We start from the raw sequence: 22,678 nt of genomic DNA, 5'->3' as shown, positions 1-22,678 counted from the left end.
TAGTGAGGGTCACACCGATCAGATCGTAGGTGATGTGTTCCTTACGTTGCCCAAGATACCCACACGGACCAGGGCCCACCCTCTTTTAAGCCACAGTCGGATCAGCACATTTGCGCTGGGTCAGAGCTGAAGACGGCCCTGAGGCATTTTGGCACACTGTCTCTTTTGGAGAGCTCTGTGTGCAGGTTCCACGGAAAAGAAGACATTACAAGGCACCCCATCACAGAGAAGCAGCAGGGACATAAAGGGAAAAGGCCAGCCCAGGGAGCCCGGAAAGACCTTCTAGTACCCAGAGATCAAATACCCCAAATACCCCAAATACAGGCAAGACTGCCTCCCAGGCCTGGCAATCCTGGAGGCACGTCCTTCCTCTCCCCACAAACGCACTGAAGCCCAGCCGGCCGGCCCACACCAGTCCCAGCCCCACAGGAATCTGCACTAAGCACCAGCCGTGCAGAACAGCTCAAGGTCATGTGGGAGCCCACACCGCACCCTGGTTCTGGAAAACCCAAACCAAACCAAAAAGTCCCAAAATAGCGATTAAAGTCTTCTGACATTTGGAGAAATCGGGAGTACAGACAGGCTGTAAGAGGAGGTTAGGGGACTGCCGTTCTTTTCTTAGGCCTGGTTTTGCGGAAGTTAGTTCTCAGGAGAGACATGTTCAGGATCTACGGGCGGACAGTCTTGACGCCTGCCACTAACTTACAACTGGCGAGGAAGACGTAAGTGAATAAATAACACACGCACAGACACAAGTGTGGTAAAATGACAGGCAGGATGGGGCTACACAGGTGCTCACTCTTCTCTCTTTTCAACGTGTCTGTAAGCTTGAAGTTTCTCATGATAAAAAGTTGGGGAGTATATGGGGCGCCTGGGTGGCTCAGTCGGTTAAGTGTCCGACTTCGACTCAGGTCATGATCTCGCGGTTTGTGAGTTCGAGCCCCACGTCGGGCTCCATACTGACAGCTCGGAGCCTGGAGCCTGCTTCGGATTGATTCTGTGTCCCCCTCTCTCTCCGCCCCACCCCTGCTTGTGCTCTGTCTTCTGTGCTCTGTCTCTTTCAAAAATGAGCAAACATTAAAAAAAAAAATAAAACTTTTTTTAAAATTGGGGAGGGGTACCTGGGTGGCTCAGGCAGTTGAGCATACGACTTCAGCTCGGGTCGTGATCTCGAGGCTCATGGGTTCGAGCCCCGCGTCGGGCTCTGTGCTGACCGCTCAGAGCCTGGAGCCTGCTTCAGATTCTGTGTCTCCCTCTCTCTCTGCCCCTCCCCCACTCACACTCCGTCTCTCAAAAATAAATAAGAACGTTAAAAAAAATTTTTTTTTAAGTTGGGGACAGAAAACAAATGAACAATAATTTATACTAAATATAGCAAACAGACAATTTTCAAATAAAAAAATAGTAAAAACCTGTTGTAGTTATTTTCCTGCAGATTTCTGAAGCGTTAACAAAATAAGCTCTTTGCTCTGGTATTCTTTTCATAAAAGAACCAGAAGTTCCAACAGAGAAGGCAAGCCCACCAGCAAGCAACTGAAGAGGTGAAAAGCCCTGGGAGGAAAGGCCCCTGGGGGACCTGGGCCCACCTGAAGGGTGTAAAGGGCTGTGTCCCTGACCAGAGCCTACGGAAAGAGACCGTTTTAATCACTGGCCCTCAATCCTGTTTTAAAACCATTATTTTACAGGGGCTCCTGAGTGGCTCGGTCGGTTAAGCAACCGACCTCAGCTCAGGTCACGATCCATGGTTTGTGGGTTCAAGCCCTGCATCAGGCTCTCTGCTGTCAGCACAGACCCCGCTTCAGATCCTCTGTCTCCCTCTCTCTCTGCACTTCCCCTGCCCGCGCACGCACTCAGGCTCTCTCAAAAATAAATAGGTGAAGGGGATTAAGAGGCACGAACTTGCAGTCATGAAATAAATAAGTCACGGAGTTGAATAGTACAGCATAGGGGGTCCAGTCGATAATGCTGTAACAACCCTGTATGGTGACGGTTATGGACGGTAAGCACACTCATATCGTAACGTCTACAATTTCACAATATGTCGAGTCGCCATGTTGCACCCCTGAAACTGACATGGTATCGTAGGTCAACTACAATAAATACGTAAATAAACACGCACACACGTACATATAATGCTGGGGGGGGGGGGGGATATTTTGCCAGAGACTGGTAACGTCCACTGGATCAAAGCCCCAAGACTCCGACAGAGCAACAGCTGTTGCTGGCAGACCAGCTCGCCAGGTGCGTCACCCAGGAGCTCCTCTAAGTGCGGCAAAGGCGAGGCACGCTGCAGCGGGCAGGAAAAGAACCTTCGCATCGCACGGGAACAGACACGTCCCCACGCCCGCAGCCCACTCGCATCCCTGCCGACAGCAAGAGGTAGACGGTGGAGCCGCCCCTTCAGCTCAGGTCATGACGGTTTCCAGCTAAGCCCCTCCCTGCTTTCGGAAATGGGCTGCCCTCTGTGGCTAGGAGCTCAGGGCACAGGACACTTGCTACGAGGACACACACGTGCCCGTGGGGTGCTCACCTCTTGCCTGAGCTGGAGGCCTTGCAAAACGGGCCAAGAGAGAACGAGCGAGGAAGAGCCAAACAGAGCCCGCACCCGAGGGGACCCACAGGCCACCACGTGGAAAACTGCATCCGATCGGTGCAACAAAACCATCTTCGTTTATGGGTAAGTGTCCGTGACCACAGCCACCATTCTCATGGGGCACTTGGGCTCTCAAAATATGGCCAGCGTAAATGAGGAGCTCAATCATTGAATCCGAGTTCATTTAAATGGCCGCCTGTGGCCGGTGGCTCTGGTGTAGGCAGTACAACCCCCGAGCCCTTCCACCATCACACCTGGTTTGGGACGACGGCTGACCTTAAATAAGGGACCATCCAGTTTTCGAACCTCCCGAATGATGTAAAAGCCCTACACGTCCTACCAGGTGACACCCCCACACCCGGGGCCTGCCCGATTCACGGTGTCTTTCCTACCTGTACTTTGAACGGGTCCCCGGTGATGCGGAGAGGCTTGTCTGCTCCCGTAGGCAACGGGCCGTCCTGGATCATGACCATTTTCACACCGGTCCGCTCCTGTGGGGGCAGCACGCGGTATGGCCCTCACCACCAACGAAGGAGAATGCAGTGCCGCACGAGAAGCAGGGCTGGGCCACGTCCCACCCACCACGAGGCGCTGTCCCCCGAGGATGCCGGCATACAGGCCATGCCAGAGAGCCTCCAAGTGCGAGACGGAAAACCGGTTCCCCCCAACCCTCCTCCTTTCCTGGTCCTCAGAAGATCCCAGTTTAGTGAGCAATTTTTATGTAGTGCCCAGCGCGGACGTCCTCTTGCTGGGGCTGGTGCGCAGCTCTGAGAAGCGGGTGCGACCGTTTCTCTTGTTCACTGCTGGGCGGGCTCTGACGGCAAGTCGCCGGGGCTTCCAGAGTGGGAGGGAGGGAGCAGCAGACGGGTTCCGGCTTCCAGGGCTCTGGAGCCCACGCACAAGCGTGCCACCTGTCCGGGGCCCGGGCCACGAGAGGGCACCCACGGCGGACCAGGACCCCTGACCTGCCACTTTGAAAGCCCAGAAGTTCGGAAATAAAAGTCTGCTCCTAACTCATTTGGCAGCAAAGCCAGCCTGAGGTCACGGAAGCCTATTTCTAGACCCTTCCCTCACTGAGCGTGACCGTCATTGTGTTTGGCTATGGAAACAGGCATCGGATTACAGGGTGCGGTCCCGGAACTTGCCGGGGCTGTTCAATTCCGAAACACGTTCGGCTCCCCAGGTCTCTGATGGGGGGTTCTGGAACAGAAGCAGCTAACATCCACAGAGCATCTGCTCAGTAGCAGGCTCTGGGCTGGGGTCTTAAACATAAAATCACGAGTATTATTTCAGCTTCTCGACAACAGTGAGGGAGGCACTTCCCCGCCTTTACGGACGAGGACTCCCGAGTCCTCGAGATACACAGAAACGTATTTAAGATCACACAGGTAACGAGGGGGCGTACGGCTGGCTAAGAGCCCCAGCTCTGGACACGGTCTTTTCATCTGAGATGTGGTCATCTGGTGGTAAAATCCTAGCAGAGCGTCACTGCCCCAAGGCCGTGGTAAGTTCGGGGGGCGGGGCGGGGGGCGGGGGAGCTGCAGGACTCGGCATCACAGCGGGCCTCAGGCCTGGCCAGGGTAAGCGTTCAGAAAAGCATCTGTCCGGCGAGGCTGGAAGGTCTGTTTAAGCACCGCTGTGCTAAGGGCTCACCTACCTGCAGCTGCTTTATTGTTTCCCCTCCTTTGCCGATGACCAGACCCACTTTAGACGCGGGGATAAGAATTTCCTGGATGGTGCTATTGCCGTCTATGTCGTTATGAAAGCCAGGTCCATTCCGACAGCGATCCACAATCTGCCCCAGGAGCCGTTTGGCTTGTCTTTGGGCGGGAAGAGAATCACAAGAGAAGGAGCATTAAATGAATGCGCCAGGCACCCACGAAGGGGAAACAGCACCGGGGGGAAGAACACGAGGGAGTCAAGGCAGCCCTCCATCCAGCTCCAGCTCCTGCCCCCACAACCCGGGAGGTCTCTGCCATCCGCCACGCTACTGGGCTGGAAGTTAAAAGCGACCCACCCCGCACGCCAGTGTTCCAACACAGCCCCTTCCAGCCTGCCCTCCGCTCGTGCTGCTGTCTGGCATTCACTTCACACACGTGTCTCGTCTCCTATCAGAAATGTCAGCCGCTATGGGGGCAGAGACCACCTTTGCTCCCTCTGGTCCCCAGTCCGGCATGACGCTCCCCCCAGAGTAGACACTCGGGAGGACACTGGTTAAATATGGGCAGGAGAGAGGAGCGAGAGACGAGACGGGAGGAAAGAAAGCAAGGGTTAGTAATCACCATCCGAATTCCCAGACTCCAAAGGTCTTCCCCCTAACCAACCTGCTCTACGACTTTTTTTTTTTTTAATCTTTTTTTATTTTTGAGAGAGAGACAGAGTGTGAGTGGGGGAGGGGCAGAGACAGAGGGAGACGCAGAATGGGAAGCAGGCTCCAGATCCGAGCCGTCAGCACAGAGCCCGACGCGGTGCCCGAACCCATGAACCGTGAGATCGTGACCCGAGCCGAAGTCGGACGCTCAACCGACTGAGCCCCCCAGGCGCCCCATCTACGACTTTTGAGCAAAGACCGTGAACCGCCAGTCTGGTGTCGAGGGGTGGGAGAGGGAGGAGGCAGGACGCCGGTGCGGCGGCTGCGGAGTCACAAACGCCTGCTCTGAGCTTTTCCGGCTGGATTTTCAGGACCCTGCTTTTCCCTGCGATGCTGCCTGGTGCCGGTCTATCTGGAGGCGGGGAGGGAAACCGCAGTGTTCAAACGGTACCACCCAACCCACCGAGGCCACCTGACGGGGCAACTGCCTTTTCTGCACCAGAATCTCCCCTGGCTGCCTTTCGTTTTGTTTTCACTGTTTATTCTTTAAACCACCACGTACAACCTATTTTTTGGTTCCTCCAATAGGGAAGAATTCAGCTACTACACAGGCTGGCTGTACTGTCCTGAAGTTACAATCCTGTTACCCCGAAGGCCTGGGGAGAAGAGACGCAGAACGGTTAGAAGAGTAAGGTGGGAAACAGATGTTGCCTCTGGGAGTCCTGAGCCTCTGTGTGCAGAATCGGCCTGCGGGTCTTCTCAGCTTAGTGGCTTTTTAGTATTTTGCTAGTGTGCTAAATTAACCTGTGTTGGAAGAAAAATGCCGTGACTCCAGCAAAACCATCCCGCGTGCCCTAGAATGCACACCTGCCGGCAATCTTTATTCTGGTTCACTGCTTGCAATGCGACGGCAGAACAAGAGAATTTAAACTCATCTGGACTCCCGGAGAAATGGAGACGATGAAACAGCCCTGTCTTTTGAGCCAGACATAATCTCGGCACCCCTGTCCCCAAGTGCAACGCTACTCAGTGGATGGAAAGAGGGAAGCGAGCAGACTGGAAGTTAGTACCTCCCTGTCCCCTAGGAGTCTGTCGGATCGACGAGGCCTGCATCTGATACGAGGCTCGGAGCTCGGGTGGCCCAGGGGCGGCAAGCAACGTCAGGTGGTTGCAAGGGCCCCGAAAGCCAAGATGCCCTCTGATCGGCGCATACAGCCCCCCGAGTGGAGCCACGGCCACCGAGAGTCAATTCGTTTGGTTCGCAAGTGTCAGAAGGGCATGGGGACCGGCCCAGGCAAAAGACCTGGTGCCGGCATGTCCCCCTGGTTCCCGAAGTGACGGGCTCACGAATGCAGACCTGCTCGGGCAAAGGAGACAGCGCCAAGGAAGAAGAAGGTCGACTAGAGCGTTCGGGTGGGGCGAGCGCACGCTCTTAAGGAACCTGGTGTAGGAAGGAGATGTTAGGACAGCCGCCGGAAACTGTGGAATTGGACCGAAACGCGCTACCGCGTGCGTTCAACGGGAAACTCCCCTGGCGTGGCAGCCTCCCGGACCCTTCTCCGCAGGAGCGCCTGCTGTCGTGGCCGGGCCGCGGCACAGATCCACTGTGCTCAGTGACAGTTTGGCCCTTCCGTTTCTCCCCACGTGGGGAAGGAAGAAGAAGAGTACAAGGAAAAAGTAAATAAAATAAACTTACTCAATACTTTCTGGGGTTCCGGTAAGTACACAGGGCCTCTCTGGAATCCCAGAACTCTCTATAAGAAGAACCAAGAAGAGGAGGTGTGTTGGTGGGCGCCAGGCCGCTGTGCGCCTTTGCCCCACGTACAGACTGCCTCTCTGGGCTGGCTCCTACGCCGGCCCCACAGAAGCCCGGGCCCCAGAAAAAGACGGTCTGCTTCCGCCCGCGGGCAGAACGGTAAGCTGGGAGTGCCACCCTAGGTTCTCAAAGTCGAAACAAGTTCTGCAGGGGAAGTGGGAGGACATGGCAGAGGTGGCCGAGTGGGCCCTAATGACCAGTCCTGCTTCCCTTCGGACCCGTCTCCGTGCCAAGGAGGGCCTGAGCCCCGTAACCCGCTCTTCCTCAGTTTCTCTGCTCGCAGAGCGGCTTCAGGTCGCCTGTTCCCAAGCGGCCCGGTGGCTCCCTAGCGAGGGATCTAACGGTCTGCACCTCCGGATGATCTCACCGCGACTGCAAGGCTACCCTGAGACGTCGGGGGCATCTCCGTGGAACTAGTTCCGGGCCATGTGACCACACAGGAAAAGCTTGCTTTCCAACACCACACAATGCTTTACTTTATTCCTAAAAAAAAGCTGCCTCTCAAAATTCTCACTCAAAAAAAAAAAAAAAAAAAAAAAAGAAAAAAAAAAAGACAACTAACACCAATTGCTGCCCTCAGGACACTGTAATATGTATCTTTTCAGTGGATAGCACCTTCTCTAGCGCACTGTCCTCCTCCAAAGCCCCTCCTCCACTATGGAAAGAGAACAAATGCAAATTCGTCGTTAGACCTATTAATAAAAACGCTTCTTCCGCAATCTGTCTCTCTCCATGTCGCATGGTCGAAACGGACCCAGCTGGGGAGGGTCCTGGACTGCGTTTAACACACGCTCATTTAGCCAGAACCCCCAGCTGGCCAGGGCGGTCCCACTGCAGGGGAGCTGGTGGGCAGACCCCAGGAGTGATCCCAGAGCCCCAGCACTCTTCCGGGCCCCGCCGTCTGGCATAACATCCTGGTGCAGAAAACAGAGATCCTAGGGCAGCAGGCGTCTGGCAGGGGCCACGAGGAGCCACGGAACTGCGGAGGGCCTCGTGTCTGGGCCTGCTTTTGCCCTGGTTTTTCTGGTTCTCATCTGGGAGTCCGGCTCCAAAAGTACAAGGAAAACAGCAATCCCATATACTTACCCAGGCCCCCAAACTCCTAAGTAACGAGCAAAGGTAATGAATCTGGGCAACTTGGCAAAACACTGATTTCTACCAAACTGAGATCTACGAAAAAAAGAAGCCTTACCTGAAGCAATCTGAATTTTGCAACCAGATTCTGCTTGAATCCGTGAAATCTGCTCACCTCCCCTGCCGATAACTGAAACAGATTGAACAAGGTCAGAACGTGCCCCCCCATTCCATCTTTAGCCATGCATGAATGACTTAATTAACTCAGCAAACATTTACACTTGGCTCGCAGCACTACAAATCAGGGTGGCCTTGGTGAGCCCATGGAAAGAAATCACAGGTGAAACACAGCAGACAAATGCAGGGTGCTCCAGCTGAACTGTAGAGAGGGGTGCGGTGGGGAGGAGGGCAGGGGTGGGGGTGGCAAGGGAGGGACCCACGAATCTCTCTCAGCCTGGAGAGAGACCCACAGCACTTCAGGGCTCTGGGGGACACATGGTGCAAAGCATTCTACCACCGTGACAGTCACACTGCAAGGTTAATCAGGGCAAGTAGATAATGCGGATACTTACTAAATCCAACCATTTTATCAGGCACTTTGAATTCTTCTGTTATTACTGCCCTAAAAACAAAGAACATTTTGGAAAAACATATAGAATAAAGAAACTCACAGCCATTTTAGCTTTTCCCCAAATTTCCCGTATGGGCAATGCTGGAAGACAGAGACTTAAAATGAACCGTGCCGACTGGGCCACCAAGGCCACAGCCCTCGAGAAAAGATCGTCGTCTGAAGGACCCTCTCCGGTCAATCACTTCTCGAAAAGACCCAAGCCGCCTCTTTCCTTGTGTCAGAGGAAGAAACCTCTGATTTTTCACGAAACCGTCAACTCTCCTAACAACTGCCTTTTCTTCTCAGTATTGCCTAACACTTAAACATTCTTTGGGGCTTGCGGAGTGAGTTTAGCTTTCTCTTCTGGTCTCCTTTCTAGATACAGATATTCAACATCTCTTCAACATTCCCCGTTTCCCAATCTTTTTCTTGTTTTCTGGCCTCCCTCTAATTTATCTGATGTTTAGGGTGAGATACTCCCAATGGAACCAGCATCCAACAGAGGCCTAATCAGTGCTGACCAGGATGGAATAATCAGGTGCTTCTGTCAAACGCTATCCTGTCCTTTACGTGTTGGGTTGTTTTTCACTTTTTTTTTTTTTTTTAAAACAACTACTGTGCTGGTTCTTTCAAACAAACCTTCCGATTTGCCATATAGTGTATTGCGGACAATATCCAATTTGCCCGACGCCCCAGAAAGCAATCAAATCTAAACATTTACCTTAGGAGGATGCTAAATGCAAGTAGTTTAAAAAGAAAAAAGGGTAATAAGCATTTTTAAACGTCTCTCGCACAGCTGGATTTTTACCCATCACGGAAAGGATCGAATAAAATGCACGTTTTTAGGGCAAGTGTGGCACTTGGAAGGAACTCAATAGCGTAAGTAGCACTTGCCAGCATGTCAGTCTGAGGAGAGCTAACAGCCTTCGCCTCCCAGAGCTCACCTCCCCCGGTTTATACGTGTGCAGGGATCCTCTCTGGCTCTTGGGGTACTTACTGGAGCTCAGCCCGAAATCAGGCAATTCCAGCTTCCTAAATCAGTAAACCGCGGACAAAAACGCCAAGCCTCGGCGGGCCCAACACATCCGGAAAGAGGCGCGGGGTCCCCGTGGGAAGGGTTTCCTGGCTGGGGTGGAGGGTGATGGTGCTCCCATACGTGCAGCCACGAGACTGCGGCTCGTGTGCATGGCACCTGCTGTCTATTCCCAACAGGGGTTACTGGGGAATTTACTGACGGGGTTCAACGCTATCGTAACACAAATTGTCGCAAAACTCAGGCAGGTCCTCCGCCCTCAGGACGGTGAGAGCAGACCCTCTTTGAGGAAGAAGTGTGTGAAGAGGGGCTGGCTGCTCAGGGCTCCCTGGAGACAAAGCTCCATCTGACTTGCCCGAAGCTTGTCTAATGCACAAGGTACGGACATCTTGGAAAGTAAAATTCTGACTAATCAAGGCTTTATAGGAGAGTGACGTTTGATACGAACGACGTCGTTTAAATTATTTTAGTTCATTAAAAAACAAAGCAAACCAGTAACACAGCAACACCCAGGCTAAATCTTCTGGTTGACTGGTGCCTGAGGATTTCTAGAAAGCCCCCAACATTTGTGCAGCACACAAGAGGACAGAGCTGTATCGCTGCTGGTGAAAATGAAGGCTAATGCGTTACAGTAACTGATGCACAGCACAGAATTTCATCCGTGAGGAAAGAGACACTGTCCCAGGCTTTCCTGTGTATTTCATTCCTTTTAAAGGATAACGTTGTGACTGCAAACACTGCACCTTACAGAGACTGGTCTGTTTAAAGCCTAGGGGGCTTTGTATCTCTCTAAATCCCCAGTCTGTAAGGGAAGGCTATGAAGGTAAACTGAGGCAGGGGATCACATGGGCACCTCTCCAAGGTTCTCTGGCAAGTCCCTGCTGCAAGGGCACGGGGTGGGCCCTGGGCTTCTGCCCTCCCAGGCCTTGTGAATCACAAGCTTTATCCTGCGAAAGCCCAGTGACTCACACTTCTTCGGGACGCGTTTGCTCAGATGAAGACGTTAAGGGTTCTCAAAACACGGGGAAAGCCGTCCAATCAGGATGGAAAATTTCACAGTCTCTCCTTTTAAATTAGAAGTAGGTGGACAGAGAAAAAAAGCAGCTCCCACATCCTAGAGGTCTATTAAGTTTACATACAATAGTGGCTGATTTTTAATACTCCCTGTTCATTTATCCCTCGAGCTTCCAGTGTCTGGGAAAGGACTATTAAAAAAAAAAACAAAAAAAAAACCTTGAGCCTTAAAGAAATCTAGCTCCTGGTTTTTCACACTCTCAACCTCTGACTTGCTAACACTCTAGTACAGATGGTGGGATCAATAAACAATTAGAAATGATCAATAAATAATAAAACATAACCCACTGCTTACCTTTGATGTACCAAGGCCCCTAACTGGTTACCTACTGTGGCCAAGAGAAAGAGAAAAGAAAAATCAAAGCATTAGCACGGATAAACTAACTGCATCCTTACACAAGTCCTTCCCATTTCAGGGGCGGGGGGCGGGGGGGGGGCGGGGAAAAAAAGGCAGGCAGAAAGAAAGCAAACAGTAATTTAGGCTCAGTGGCTGCAATGAACGCGTTACATGATACGAAACAGGAGGGGACGTCTTGATCAACACAGTCTCTAACCCAGTGTCCAGCTGAACGCAGGATAAGAAATTGATCTGTGTGTCCACATGCTGAGAGGCCTGGGAGAAAATCCCGCTCGCCTAAATCTCTCTCCCTTCCCACCTCCCTCCTGCTCGGGATCCAAACTCAATGTAAAGATAGTGCGGGTTCCCTCTTTCTCTTTTTCAAACAAATGAGAAGATTTACCCTCCGAGCCAGGGAGCATTGTTAAGGACGGCTCCACGGCAGCTGTGGTCACTGAGACCGTGCACATATGTTCCCGCCGGCCACGGGGCGTCCCCCCACCCCACCCCACCCCCCAATTCTCCCTGCCCTCCCGAAAACATACACATCTCGGGGAGAGGAGCTGGCATTTCCCCCCCTTGGGCCTCTTCGTTAACCCACCGCCACAGTCCACACGTCGCGGACACGAAGACCGGGCAAGTGTCTGTCCGGCCCGTTTCACAGAGACAGCAGTACCAAACGGCCCTTACTATGAAAACCCACTCTGCAATCACAGTCCCACAAAACCACTTTAGCCACGCTTTCCGTTCCAGCTTCCCCTCTTTTAGCTACTGACGAGCGGCTCCCTCGCCAGCCATCAGCAAAAAGGAATCCGTGGTGTCTCTCTTTTGGAAAACACGGCCCGGGAAACACGGTCAGCAGACATGGAAAGAGTACGAATCCTAAACATATTCCAAGGAACCGAACGGACCTTATGATGTGCTGGCGAGACATTCAAAAATAGGTCTCTGGGGAGAGTGGTGCGGGGGACAGACAGGAGGGAAGTGGGGAAGGGTCCGTCACATCAGCTTCAGAACAAAGAGGGAACTAGTCTGACCTCTCGAGTCCATGGCTCCCAATTGCTTTTTTTTTCTGCGTGAACTTAACCCTGTCCTTCTGACTGGACAGGAGCTGGTCGTAAGAAGACAGAGGAAAAGAAACCAGGTCGTGATATGTACTTTTTAAATGTTTGTTTATGCGGGAGCACAAGCGGGGGAGGGGCAGAGAGGGAGGGGGACAGAAGATCTGAAGCAGGCTCTGGGCTCTTAGCTGTCAGCACAGAGCCCGACGCGGGGTTCGAACTCACAAACCGTGAGATCATGCCCTGAGCTGAAGTCGGACGCTCAACCGACTGGGCCCCCCAGGTGCCCCCTCAGGTCATAGTTTAGAAGAAGAAGAAAAAACATAAAGAAACAATGTTAGCAAAAAGTAAACGAGGCTACCGAGTCAATATCGTATCTCTTCCGGATCGATGGCAAGATAATGGTTTGCAGCCAAAATATTGACACGATAAACCATTAATCTGCTTATCTCAGGGATAAGAGAATTGTTTTTCATTGAATCTTAAAATTCTCGTTTTGCATTTCCAGTTTGAATATGACAAATGCTCTCTCTCACTTGGGATGGGCAGTGCTCACGATTCCCAGCAACATGGAGACTGGACAGTTACAACCTTGGGCAAGGAACCCCCATCACGCACTCAGCCCCTGGGTGTCGCGAGAGAGGAACGTCCGTCATGGAAGGCAGTGGGTCTGAAATAAACAGGCTGAAGAAGAATAAAGAACGCCCACAAAAGAGTGCCCATGAGTTTGGCTACCTGTCCCTCCTCAAGGGTCCAGCTTGGTCTCTCTGCTTACTGTCAGAATTCCTCTCAGGGACAAAGAATAACATACACTGAAGACAGGGACACTGAAGACTAAGATGGCTTGAAACGCCAAGAACGCAGAGAGATGCTTAGTCCCCAAACAGGACAACACAGCTGGACCCTGGCTCCTGGCCCGCTGTGCTGTTTGGTAAGAGATGTTCAAAAGGCGGATGATCTTCAGAGATTTGGGCCCGAAAAGCCACAGAAACAGGGTAAAGGGCAACGCTACCGTAAAGAACTTCATGAGGTTCACGAGAACGTTCAGGAGGTTCTTGGTCAAAAGCCATTTAAAATTTTGTGCCTGTCACAAATAAAGGAAATTCCTCTTGTCGGTAAGGTTATGTGTCACAGGTGTTGCACACGTGCACACACACACACACACACACACACACACACACACACACTACGGCCATATGCCTTGCTGACAAAGGGGAGGAGGCATTTGCAAAGATTGAAACCAGAAGCACACACACCATCATCCCAGAGACATGGATGAGAGCCACACCGAAGAGTGAGATCAGGGGTGTCTGGGTGGCTCGGTCGGTTGAGCGTCCGACTTCGGCTCAGGTCACGATCAGGTCTCGTGGTTCTTGAGTTCGAGCCCCGCATCGGGTTCTGTGCTGACAGCTAAGAGCCCGGAGCCTCCTTCAAATTCTGTCTCTCTCTCTTTCTCTCTGCCCCTCCCTCCGCCACTCAGGCACACACACGCGCGCGCTCTCTCTCTCTCTCTCTCTCTCAAAAATAAACATTGAAAAAAATCTTAAAGAAAAAAAATGAAATCAAATTCCAATCTGGACTCAACTCGAGTTGGACTCTTAGGAAGGACACACAGCCCCCTTCCTCCATGCAAATACCGCAGTCCTAGGCTGAAACACACGATTTAAAGTTTCGTTTCCTGCAGAAACATTCCCATTTGAAGCCTCAAAATGAAAATCAGCAGTTAGATCAGGGACGCTAGGCACTCACACAGCAGCCTGGTAACATCTGACTCCAGGAACGGGGCGGGGGGGGGGGGGGGGGGTTTCTCTTGGTCTTCATGATGAAAGTGGGGGGGAGTCAAATAAAGGAGGCTTGCGGGAACACCTATCAAGTTCAATTCAATAGTAACTACAGTCATTTTACTGTAAAAAAGGCAAAATACTGCATACCATCAGTTCTATTTCCTGTTAATGGTGCGTGCTGGCCAACAACGCTTCATCTCTCCTCCAAAGTTCAGCTCAGTCCCATTCCGGCATGTGTGCACGCACACACACACACACACACACACACTCATGCACACACAGTGTGGCTCTCATCTACTCTGGCACCCCGCATAATGGGAAGCCATCTGGGCTAGGGGAAAATGAGCTCCCCCATAGAAAAGATTCACGCCACGATATAAGAAATTCTTTCTAAAGAGTAGTAATACTCTGCCAATTTCAATAATGATCTTTGAAGAAAAATAAGGCACCGGACACATTCCCGCCCCGCCCCCCTGCCGCGAGGAGAAAACCGTCTTCCTTTCTCTTCTCCGAAAGAAATGCTACCAACCCTCACTGCGGAACATACCCAACTTTTCAATATGCATGCATTTTAACAGCCGACCCCCATTCCCGAGAAACAGCAGCACCCACGTCCTCCTCGCAGGTGCGCAGAGCAGCAGACCAGAGGCGGGGGAGCGGGTCGGCCAGGACAGAAAACATCAGCACCTTTTATATAACTGACCAAATAAATAAACCAAACCTTCTTCTGCAGATTTGGGAAACAATCCTGCACCCGTGCCTGGATTCCCTGTGACTCTGACCGATGCCCTTCCAGGCCTCAGCTCCCGTCTGTGATGCCTGCGGTCAGCTGCAGGGATTTCTCCCATTTTCAAAGCGTTTTTAAAACGCTTTTCTCCCAAGGGCAGCACAAAGGCTTCCCGTGTTCTAAGGAGGCAACTCTCCCCAGCCAGGGCCACAAAACACAGACAGGCTGAGGTCAGCTGAAAGTCCCTAGGCAAGTAATCCCTCAGGACTTTTTGCAAATTGTCATTTGTAAAAGGTGAGAGCGAACCCAAGCTCCTCTCAATAAGGGCGCCCTCACTTGCAAACTAATATGCTTTGGGGAGCGGGCTCTTGTAGGTGCCTCACCCGCTGAGCCCACTCAGGCCTACAAGAGCCCAGGGGGGCAGACGCTTTCTCAGTAGGCCCCGTCTACTGACAGAAGGTGAAGGGCCCAGGTCAGGGTCTGTGCTCCCAAAGCTGTGCTCCAGGTCAGGCCTCTCTGGCCCAGGCACTGGGCCAGTCCCAGGGTAACACGGTGCACCAGGCCACCTTGGCCCTCAAGAAGCAGAGTCTTAGGAGGGCAGGAGAAAGCTCTGGGTGAGCTCTGGGTCAGTAACCTGACCTCGTCTCCAAGCCTGTGGGGGTGCCGGGAACCCCACCCGCACCCCTCCACAGTCCAAGCACCTACCCACTGCCTGACCCAAGGAAAAACAAGTCTGTGATACATGTTTGTAGCACTAGGCCTTATTTTCGTTTAAACCGGTGGCCATGAACTCAGTATTGGGGATCACGAGCAGCTTTGTTAGAAACGAAGATAAAAAAACAGTGTATGATATACAGTAAGGGTACGTATCCCATAAAGCCTTTTATTTCAGCTACACGGGTTTTAACGTGCGTGTGCTAACCGGTTCGGATGGAAATAGTGTGAGCAGTGTTTTACAAGTTCAAAAATAACTTGTTATAATCCTTAGGATAACCTCACGAGGTGGGTATCGTCTCCATCTCACAGGTGAGGAAACAGAGGCTCGGAGAGGCTGGGCAACCTGCCCAAACTCACACAGTTAACAAACGGCAGAACTGGGATTCACACCCTACTCTCCCACTTTGGAACTCCCCTTTGCAGGCGTGCCCCATCATGGCACAGGAGACAGAGATTCAGGTTCAAGTCCTCCTTCTGGCACTTCTGGGGCATCTGCCCCGGGGCAAACCGCTTCCCCAGACATCGGTATCCTTATCTATACGAAAGGGAATTCAGGCTTCAGGGTTCCTTCCAGGAGCGATCTTTTCTTGTTCTATACGGGGGCCTCCCCACCCCGCCATCTGCAAACCCTGGCCATCACTCATCTATTCTCCATCCCAGAAGCGTTACATAAATGGGACCACACGGTATGCAACCTTTTGGGATCGGCTTCCTTCATCCAGCTGAATTACCTGGAGATTCATCCAGGCTGCCGAGTGTATGAAGAGTTTATTCCTTTCACTGCTGAGGAGCGTTCCGTGGTACGGATGTGCCATTTTGTTAACCATTCACCTGCTGAAGGGAATCTGAGCTGTTACGAATAAAGCCGCAACAGGTTTTTGTCTCTGGAGGACAAACTGGTGTAGGTGCGTGCTGAATGACAATGTGCGTGCTTAGTTCTGCACGTTTTCTCAAGAGGCTGGGCCATCAGACGTGCTTTTAAAAGCTCCTTGGGTGGTTCTTGCACCCGGCCAGGGTAGAGGGCCAGTCTGGGTCACCCGTTTCCTAGAAGGATTTTGAACAGCTAAAAATCCCCTTTCAACTTGACGTCTAAAATCTTGTGTATGAGCTTCGGTCGTCGACGCCACAGATTCATTCATTCCTGTGGATGATGTTGATCTACTGTGTCGTACGTATCCAGTCGGCTAAGCCAACTGTCGAACCAGCCAGACCATACTTTGCCAGGAAAGAAAACAACTCTCACTTCCTCTTTCCAACTCACACATACATGTTTTTATGCACCCATATGACTACCACTCACTTCTCGATTCCAATCCTAAAACGGGTGGATGAATGGAGGGGAGGAGGGGACCGCCTGAGCCTCTGCCGGAAGTTGCTACCTGAATAGAACCAAAATCAGATGCTTCCCCATCAGTATGTCTTAGGATTCTCGTGCTTTGTCGCCCTGGGAATCCCCGTCCAGAAATCTGGACTCCTGCCTCTTGAGGCACCCGGGGACGGTGACGTGCCTCCGTAAACCGAGGGGAAATGTGACCGGGGACACGGAAAGGAGAAGGGCACGGGGTGTCCGGCGCAGACACAATTCTCAGAGGGGTGTGTTTTAGGGAAGAGGGTGCACACGAGGGGAGGAGCTGGGAAGGACTCCCTGAGGGCCACCCCCGCCCACCTCACCAGGGGGAGTCTTCACTCCCCCTGCTGGAAGACCAACCACCACTGGACACTCTTGATCCCCACCCCGCCCCCCAGGCCTCAGGCACTACGGGGGAGCGTGGGCTTTGGGGACAGTGCGAGCGGGCGTGTCTGAGATTCAGTTTCTCTCTTTCCAAAGCAGACACCCCGGTCCCCCACGGGCTCCTGCCAGAGGCGGTGCGGGCCGTGCACAGTGGCCCACACGCCCATGCCCCCCGGCAGCAGGAACCCTGGGCCTCCCTGCGCCCCAGCACTGACTGCCGCCTCTCATCCCTCTTCCTGCTCGCCAAGTCTGGGTTTAAACAGATCTTTCCTCCTCAGTCTTGTTTCTTCCTCCTCCTTGTCCTGGGCCACATGTGCAAACACAAAACTCAGCCAGGGCCACAGAGATGCTCCGTCTCAGTCTTCCTGTAAGTGGTTCATGTTGAGAGCACACCCAAAAATTCTGCCTTCGCACCCCAAGAACACCAGCATGATAACGTGAGAAAGTATGGCACTGGGGACGCCCGGATGGCTCAGCCCGTTAAGCGTCTGACTCTTCATTTCGGCTCAGGTCATGATCTCATGGGTCATGAGTTCGAACCCCACGTCGGGCTCTGTATTGACAGTGTGCAGCCTACTGGGGATTCTCCCTCTCCCCCTCTGCCCCTCCCCTCTCACAAGCTCTCTCTCTCTCTCTCTCTCTCTCTAAATACATAAATAAGCTTAACAAAAAAGAAAAAGTACAGTACTATCTAGGATTGTACATAAACCTCAAAGACACCGAGGGCCCGAGGGCCAGCTGCACAGCCATGCTCCTGGACATCCAGAGCTACTTTTAAGCTCTGATGGCAGAGCTGAGTAGGTGGGACAGAGCCCATATGGCTTGAAAGTCTAAAGCAATTTACCGGATGGTCCTTTTGGGGGAAAAGAAAAAAAATGTTTAACTTTGAAAGAATAAACATCTTACGGACTGTGGGATCATGAGCTGATCGAGAGCCGGATGCTGAACCGACTGAGCTACGCAGGCACCCCCTCCCCGAATGGTCCTTTAAGAAAAGTTACGCCAACCCCCGATCCTGAGTAAATCTGCACCTCTCAAATCTCTTAGCTAATACTACTCTCTTCGATTTGGAGCTTGCTTTCCGTAAAATGTTCTAAGTGCTCACCTTGGACCTGAAAAGGAAGAAGTGAAGCATCACGTGTTTTATCCACCAACTATCCACCTACTACACTTATCCACCAACTACATAAGGGAGGTGAGGAAGAAAGAGTCCATGATCGTAGCCTGCAGAGGTCGGCAGGAGAAGCGCCTGGTGTCTGCAGACGTGTGCCCTGGGGAGGGGACACCGGTTTAGGACTTCAGAGCAGTGTGACTGGTGTGTGGAAAGGGGGAAGCAGGGAGAGGGGAGGGAGGGGAACAGGGGCCCAGAGAAGATAAAGAAGCTAGGGAGCACCTGGCGAGGCACTGAAGGGAGTCAAAACGGGTCCCTGGGAGGATGTCCCATCGCTTCCGAGACCCAGAGACCCAAGGACTGACCGGGACTTGGATAAGGTAAAGATTCTTCACTAAGGTAAAGCGCTGGGAGGGGGGATGGGTTTCAGGAAGAGCGAAGACAAGAGACAGGACCTGCGGCGAGGATGGGCGAGGATGGGCAAGGATGGGAAGCCGTAGAAGGGCAGGCAGGGGAGGGCGGGACCCCCTGGGTAGCGGAAGCCAGGAGTGGAACTGGTCAGACTGGCTCCAGCCAAGGGGGGGGGGGGGGCGCGCAGGTAGCAGGGAGAAGGCACTGGATAGAAAAGCTGTCACACAGAGAGCAGCAGGAAGAGTCCCGAGCTGGCAGGGTGCACCTGCCAGAAACTAGGAGGTGTGGGTGCTGACTGAAGATGTGCAGAGGTACGATGACCTGAGCCTGACCTGAGCCGAGCGGAGGGCAGGCTCTGGAAGCCAGGCTCCGACCCCTCTCGAGTGGGCTCACGCAGCGGTGGCCCGACAAGCTCAAACCGCCCTGGACACAACTGCCCCGGTCCCTTCCTACAACAAGACCAAGTCTCGTCCCTTAGTTGACTCGTTTTCGGGCTCCTATGCATACACCTGTTTGCAAATCTCAAGGCCCTGCCTAAACCTTCTGCCGAGGCTCTCCGCCTGACTTCCGGGTTGAAGCACTTTTAAACACGCCCAAGTAACACCTCCAAAAGCCTCTAGGGGACTGAGCTTTAACCCCCCAAAGGTTAAAGAACCCGGCCTCCCAGGAAAGGTAGAGGGTTCATGTTGCCAAAGAAGTGACCTGGTGAACTTCTGTCCAAAAAAAAAAAAAAAAAAAATCAAGCCAAACCAAACATACAAAAAACTGCAAGCAAGCCCTTTGGAAATCTTTGTTGCTCAGAAAAAAAAAAAAAGTGTGGCAATTCCTGCTCGGTGTTCGTCTCTGCTCTCCTACACTCTCGTCGCACAGATGGCACAACCATGACCCTTCGAGAAAGCTGTCCGGTCACCACGAACATCACCTTCCCTGACGGGTCCCGTTCGTTCACCGAACTTATTTATCCAAGAGAAGAGAACTGGCCTAGTGACCTTGCCACCCTCGTCAGAAGACGATCTCGGCGTGCTCTGAACCTGCCCCCAACTCCCAGAGTTCTCTCTAACCCCAACAGCAAATGCCACAGGTGGAGAGCTGAGCTGGAGGAAAACAATTGGCCTAATTCTGTTGTTTGGAAGGTGCTCAGCAGAAGAGGATTAACTATCAAGCCGTCCTGCCCAATGTAAAAAGCCTGGGGGAAGTTTCTGGTTCTTCACACACAGTGTGTTACGTAAGACGGACAGCTGGCCCTACTGTAACCACGCTTCGTGTTCAGAAAGAAGAAGAAGAGAAACCGTGTTCGTTTTCTGATTCCAAGGACTCAATCCCGCAAAGGCAGACACGGAAAAACTTATCGTCCTCAAAACAAGAAGTGACCTTACACAGCGGCAGCATCCAAGTGAGATTCTGGACTCACCAGCTACACCTGCCTGTTCTTCATCAACAAACTCAGCAGCTTTTACAAATTTCTTTGAAATGGGTGTCCAGCGGGTTAACAGGAGAAGAAAGTCTGCCAGGGGACAGTGGTTTCATTTGCAAATACCTCGGCGCTCTTTATGCAAAGGACACGGTGACTGCCTACTCTGTGCACACAGTTTGCACTTCCCCGCCACGTGGCGGGTGCAGGCAAGGCAGAGCGCGGTGAAGGGTATTGATCATGATTTCTGGAAACAGTGGGCCAGGGAGACTGGACTGGTCCATTACTGGGGCGTGTGCTCGGAGCCAGACAACTCAGTTTTATTTTTGTATTGACGTCCTGTAAGAAGTGAAGCACGATTGCCCTGAGAAGGGAAAATGGTTACTTCGCATTAGAGCTTTTCACGAAGGCGAAACTGCAGAAAATGCAATCAGTCATATTTGGTCTGAGAAATCACTGGCACCAGCCAAACAAGATCACAGGGGACCGTTTTGGAGCAGCCATTTAAAATGGTCACCGGGCGCCTGGGTGGCTCAGTCGGTTGAGCGTCCGACTTCGGCTCAGGTCACGATCTCGCGGTCCGTGAGTTCGAGCCCCGCGTCGGGCTCTGTCCCGACAGCTCAGAGCCTGGAGCCTGTTTCGGATTCTGTGTCTCCCTCTCTCTCTGCCCCTCCCCCGTTCATGCTCTGTCTCTCTCTGTCCCAAAAATAAATAAACGTTAAAAAAAAAAATTAAAAAAAAAAATTAATAAATAAATGGTCACCTAGTTCCAATGGGTAGACCTTGCCTGGGTGTATATTCATAAACAGTATCTTGGGGTGCCTCGGTGGCTTAGTCAGTCAAGTGTCTCTCCTGATTTTGGCACAGGTCATGATCTCACAGTTTGTGGGTTCAAGCCCCACGTTGGGCTCTGCACTGGCAGTGTGGGGGCCTGCTTGCAATTCTTGCTCTCTCCCTCTCTCCCTGCCTCTCCCCCACTCGCATGCTCTTTCTCTCTCAAAATTAAGTAAACTTTAAAAAACAAAAACACGGGGCGCCTGCGTGGCTTAGTCGGCTGAGTGTCCGACTTCAGCTCAGGTCATGATCTCACGGTTCGGGAGTTCGAACCCCACAATGAGCTCTGTGCTGACGGTGCAGAGCCTGCTTGGGATCCTCTCTCTCCCTCTCTCTGTTCCTCCCCCACTCGTGCTCTCCTTCTCAAAATAAACTTAAAAAAAAAAAAAAAAAAACCACAAAGAAGTTTAAGCAGAAAGGAACTTTTACACCAAAATGAGCCACAGCCCCCTTATAAAGTTCCCAGCGTGAACCTATCCAATTATTCCAAAAAGGTTACCAACGTAACCTTTAGATGTTTAACACCTAAAAACGATGGCTGATGGGCACCGAGGAGGGCACCTGTTGGGATGAGCACTGGGTGTTGTATGGAAACCAATAGGACAATAAATTACATTTAATAAATATAAATAGATAAATAAATAACAACAATGGCAATCTCCCCTTTTGGAAGACACTGGAGAAATCAGTCACACCAAATTACTTTTTCTACATACATCAAAACACGCTTCTTTTTTGGAAAAGGAAATTGCTCTGTATATACTATTGAACACCTTGATTTTTTTCCACCTAATACGACATCGTAGAAATAAGTGCATACACACGGTTGGGTAGGCAGGCAGACCGACAGAAGGCCAGAGAAGACGCTGGCTGACCCACTGCGTGCATATTCGTGTACAACCTAGTAAACTTCGGACTCCCTCTTCCAGTCCTACTTTGCAGGACGCCCAACGTGATCAAGGAGGTCCAAGTTCTCGGAACGAACCCATCTGATAGATACTCTTCGCGGAGGTGCCGGGGGGGGGGGGGGGGGGGGGGGGGGGCCCCTTCCCGGTTGGTCCAAAATTTTTGGGGGGGGGGGCTGAAGTGGGGTACAGAACCAAACCACCAAATAACACAGGAATGAATGAGAGATGGGTGCTTCTAGAGAGAGCCTGTCAAACATGGGAACGGTGAGAAAGGGAGCCGACCGAAGCAAGGTCACCCCCTCCCCCGCCCCCACCTTCTCTTTCCCTAAGGTCAGGTTGTAGCCACAGGCTTCCTGAGAGTCAGGCATCGAATCTTAGCTTCTCTTTGGAGAAGAGCGGGAGCTTCAACCCCCACGCGCGTGTCTGAAGCACGAAGGGCCACGTCAAACAAAACTCTCGGATCAGTCGAGTGACTTCCGAACCGACGCGCAAAGGCCTCGTCTTTACCTCCGAGCCCAGCCGTAAGCACTCTTGCACCGTCAGGGCGAGTAAGAGCTCAGGTGCGGGAGAGTCGCGGAGAAACAGCCACCCCGGTCGGTCGTGGAAATGGCCGACACGCGGCCCCAGCTAAGCGGCAGGTTCGCTACCACCTGAAAGGCAAAGACGTTTCCCCGCAACTTACCTCCGTCATCCAAGGGCCGTTTCTGGACTCCGTATCCATACACTGAGGGGTCCACTAGAGGTGTGGAATTATTCAAGTGAGGAATTGAATCAATTTTAGCAGCGATCTACAGAGAGAATCAAATTTAAAGACTCAGTAACAAATCCGGGCTCCGTTTGAGGGAGAAAGACGAGAGAGCTCTCTTCAAAGGCCTGTGTTACCCCGCTTCTCCCCCTGACCTAGATTAGCACGAGGCAGCGTCGCCGAGGACACTTTTCATTGCTAACCGAGTCTTCTTTCGGCCTCGATAACAACGTGTCTCTAGCAGTAAAATACTTTTGAACATCAGTCTTCTACAAATCAGTATTTCTAAGCCATCCCTTGAAATAACAGGTACACTGCATTCGAAGAAAACAGGCAGGCCACCGCCATGAAGAACTCTGTTCCAAAGGTTTTATTTATCGCAGGATTCC

The 22,678-nt window shown here is 52.2% G+C and overlaps 1 protein-coding gene across 1 annotated transcript in view; it reads right to left on the bottom strand.

The window, feature by feature from the left end:
- Positions 1 to 22,678, bottom strand: part of FUBP3 (far upstream element binding protein 3) — a 50,579-nt gene that overhangs the window by 15,868 nt on the left and 12,033 nt on the right. The window contains 7 exon segments of the mRNA XM_049630277.1: positions 2,986 to 3,084; positions 4,251 to 4,413; positions 6,601 to 6,658; positions 7,913 to 7,984; positions 8,367 to 8,416; positions 10,807 to 10,840; positions 22,227 to 22,332. Of these exon segments, the coding sequence (XP_049486234.1) occupies positions 2,986 to 3,084; positions 4,251 to 4,413; positions 6,601 to 6,658; positions 7,913 to 7,984; positions 8,367 to 8,416; positions 10,807 to 10,840; positions 22,227 to 22,332 (582 nt within the window).

The sequence above is a fragment of the Panthera uncia genome, chromosome D4 (assembly GCF_023721935.1).
Source record: "Panthera uncia isolate 11264 chromosome D4, Puncia_PCG_1.0, whole genome shotgun sequence".
Classification (NCBI taxonomy): Eukaryota; Metazoa; Chordata; class Mammalia; order Carnivora; family Felidae; genus Panthera; species Panthera uncia.
This window is presented reverse-complemented; position numbering and strand designations above follow the sequence as displayed.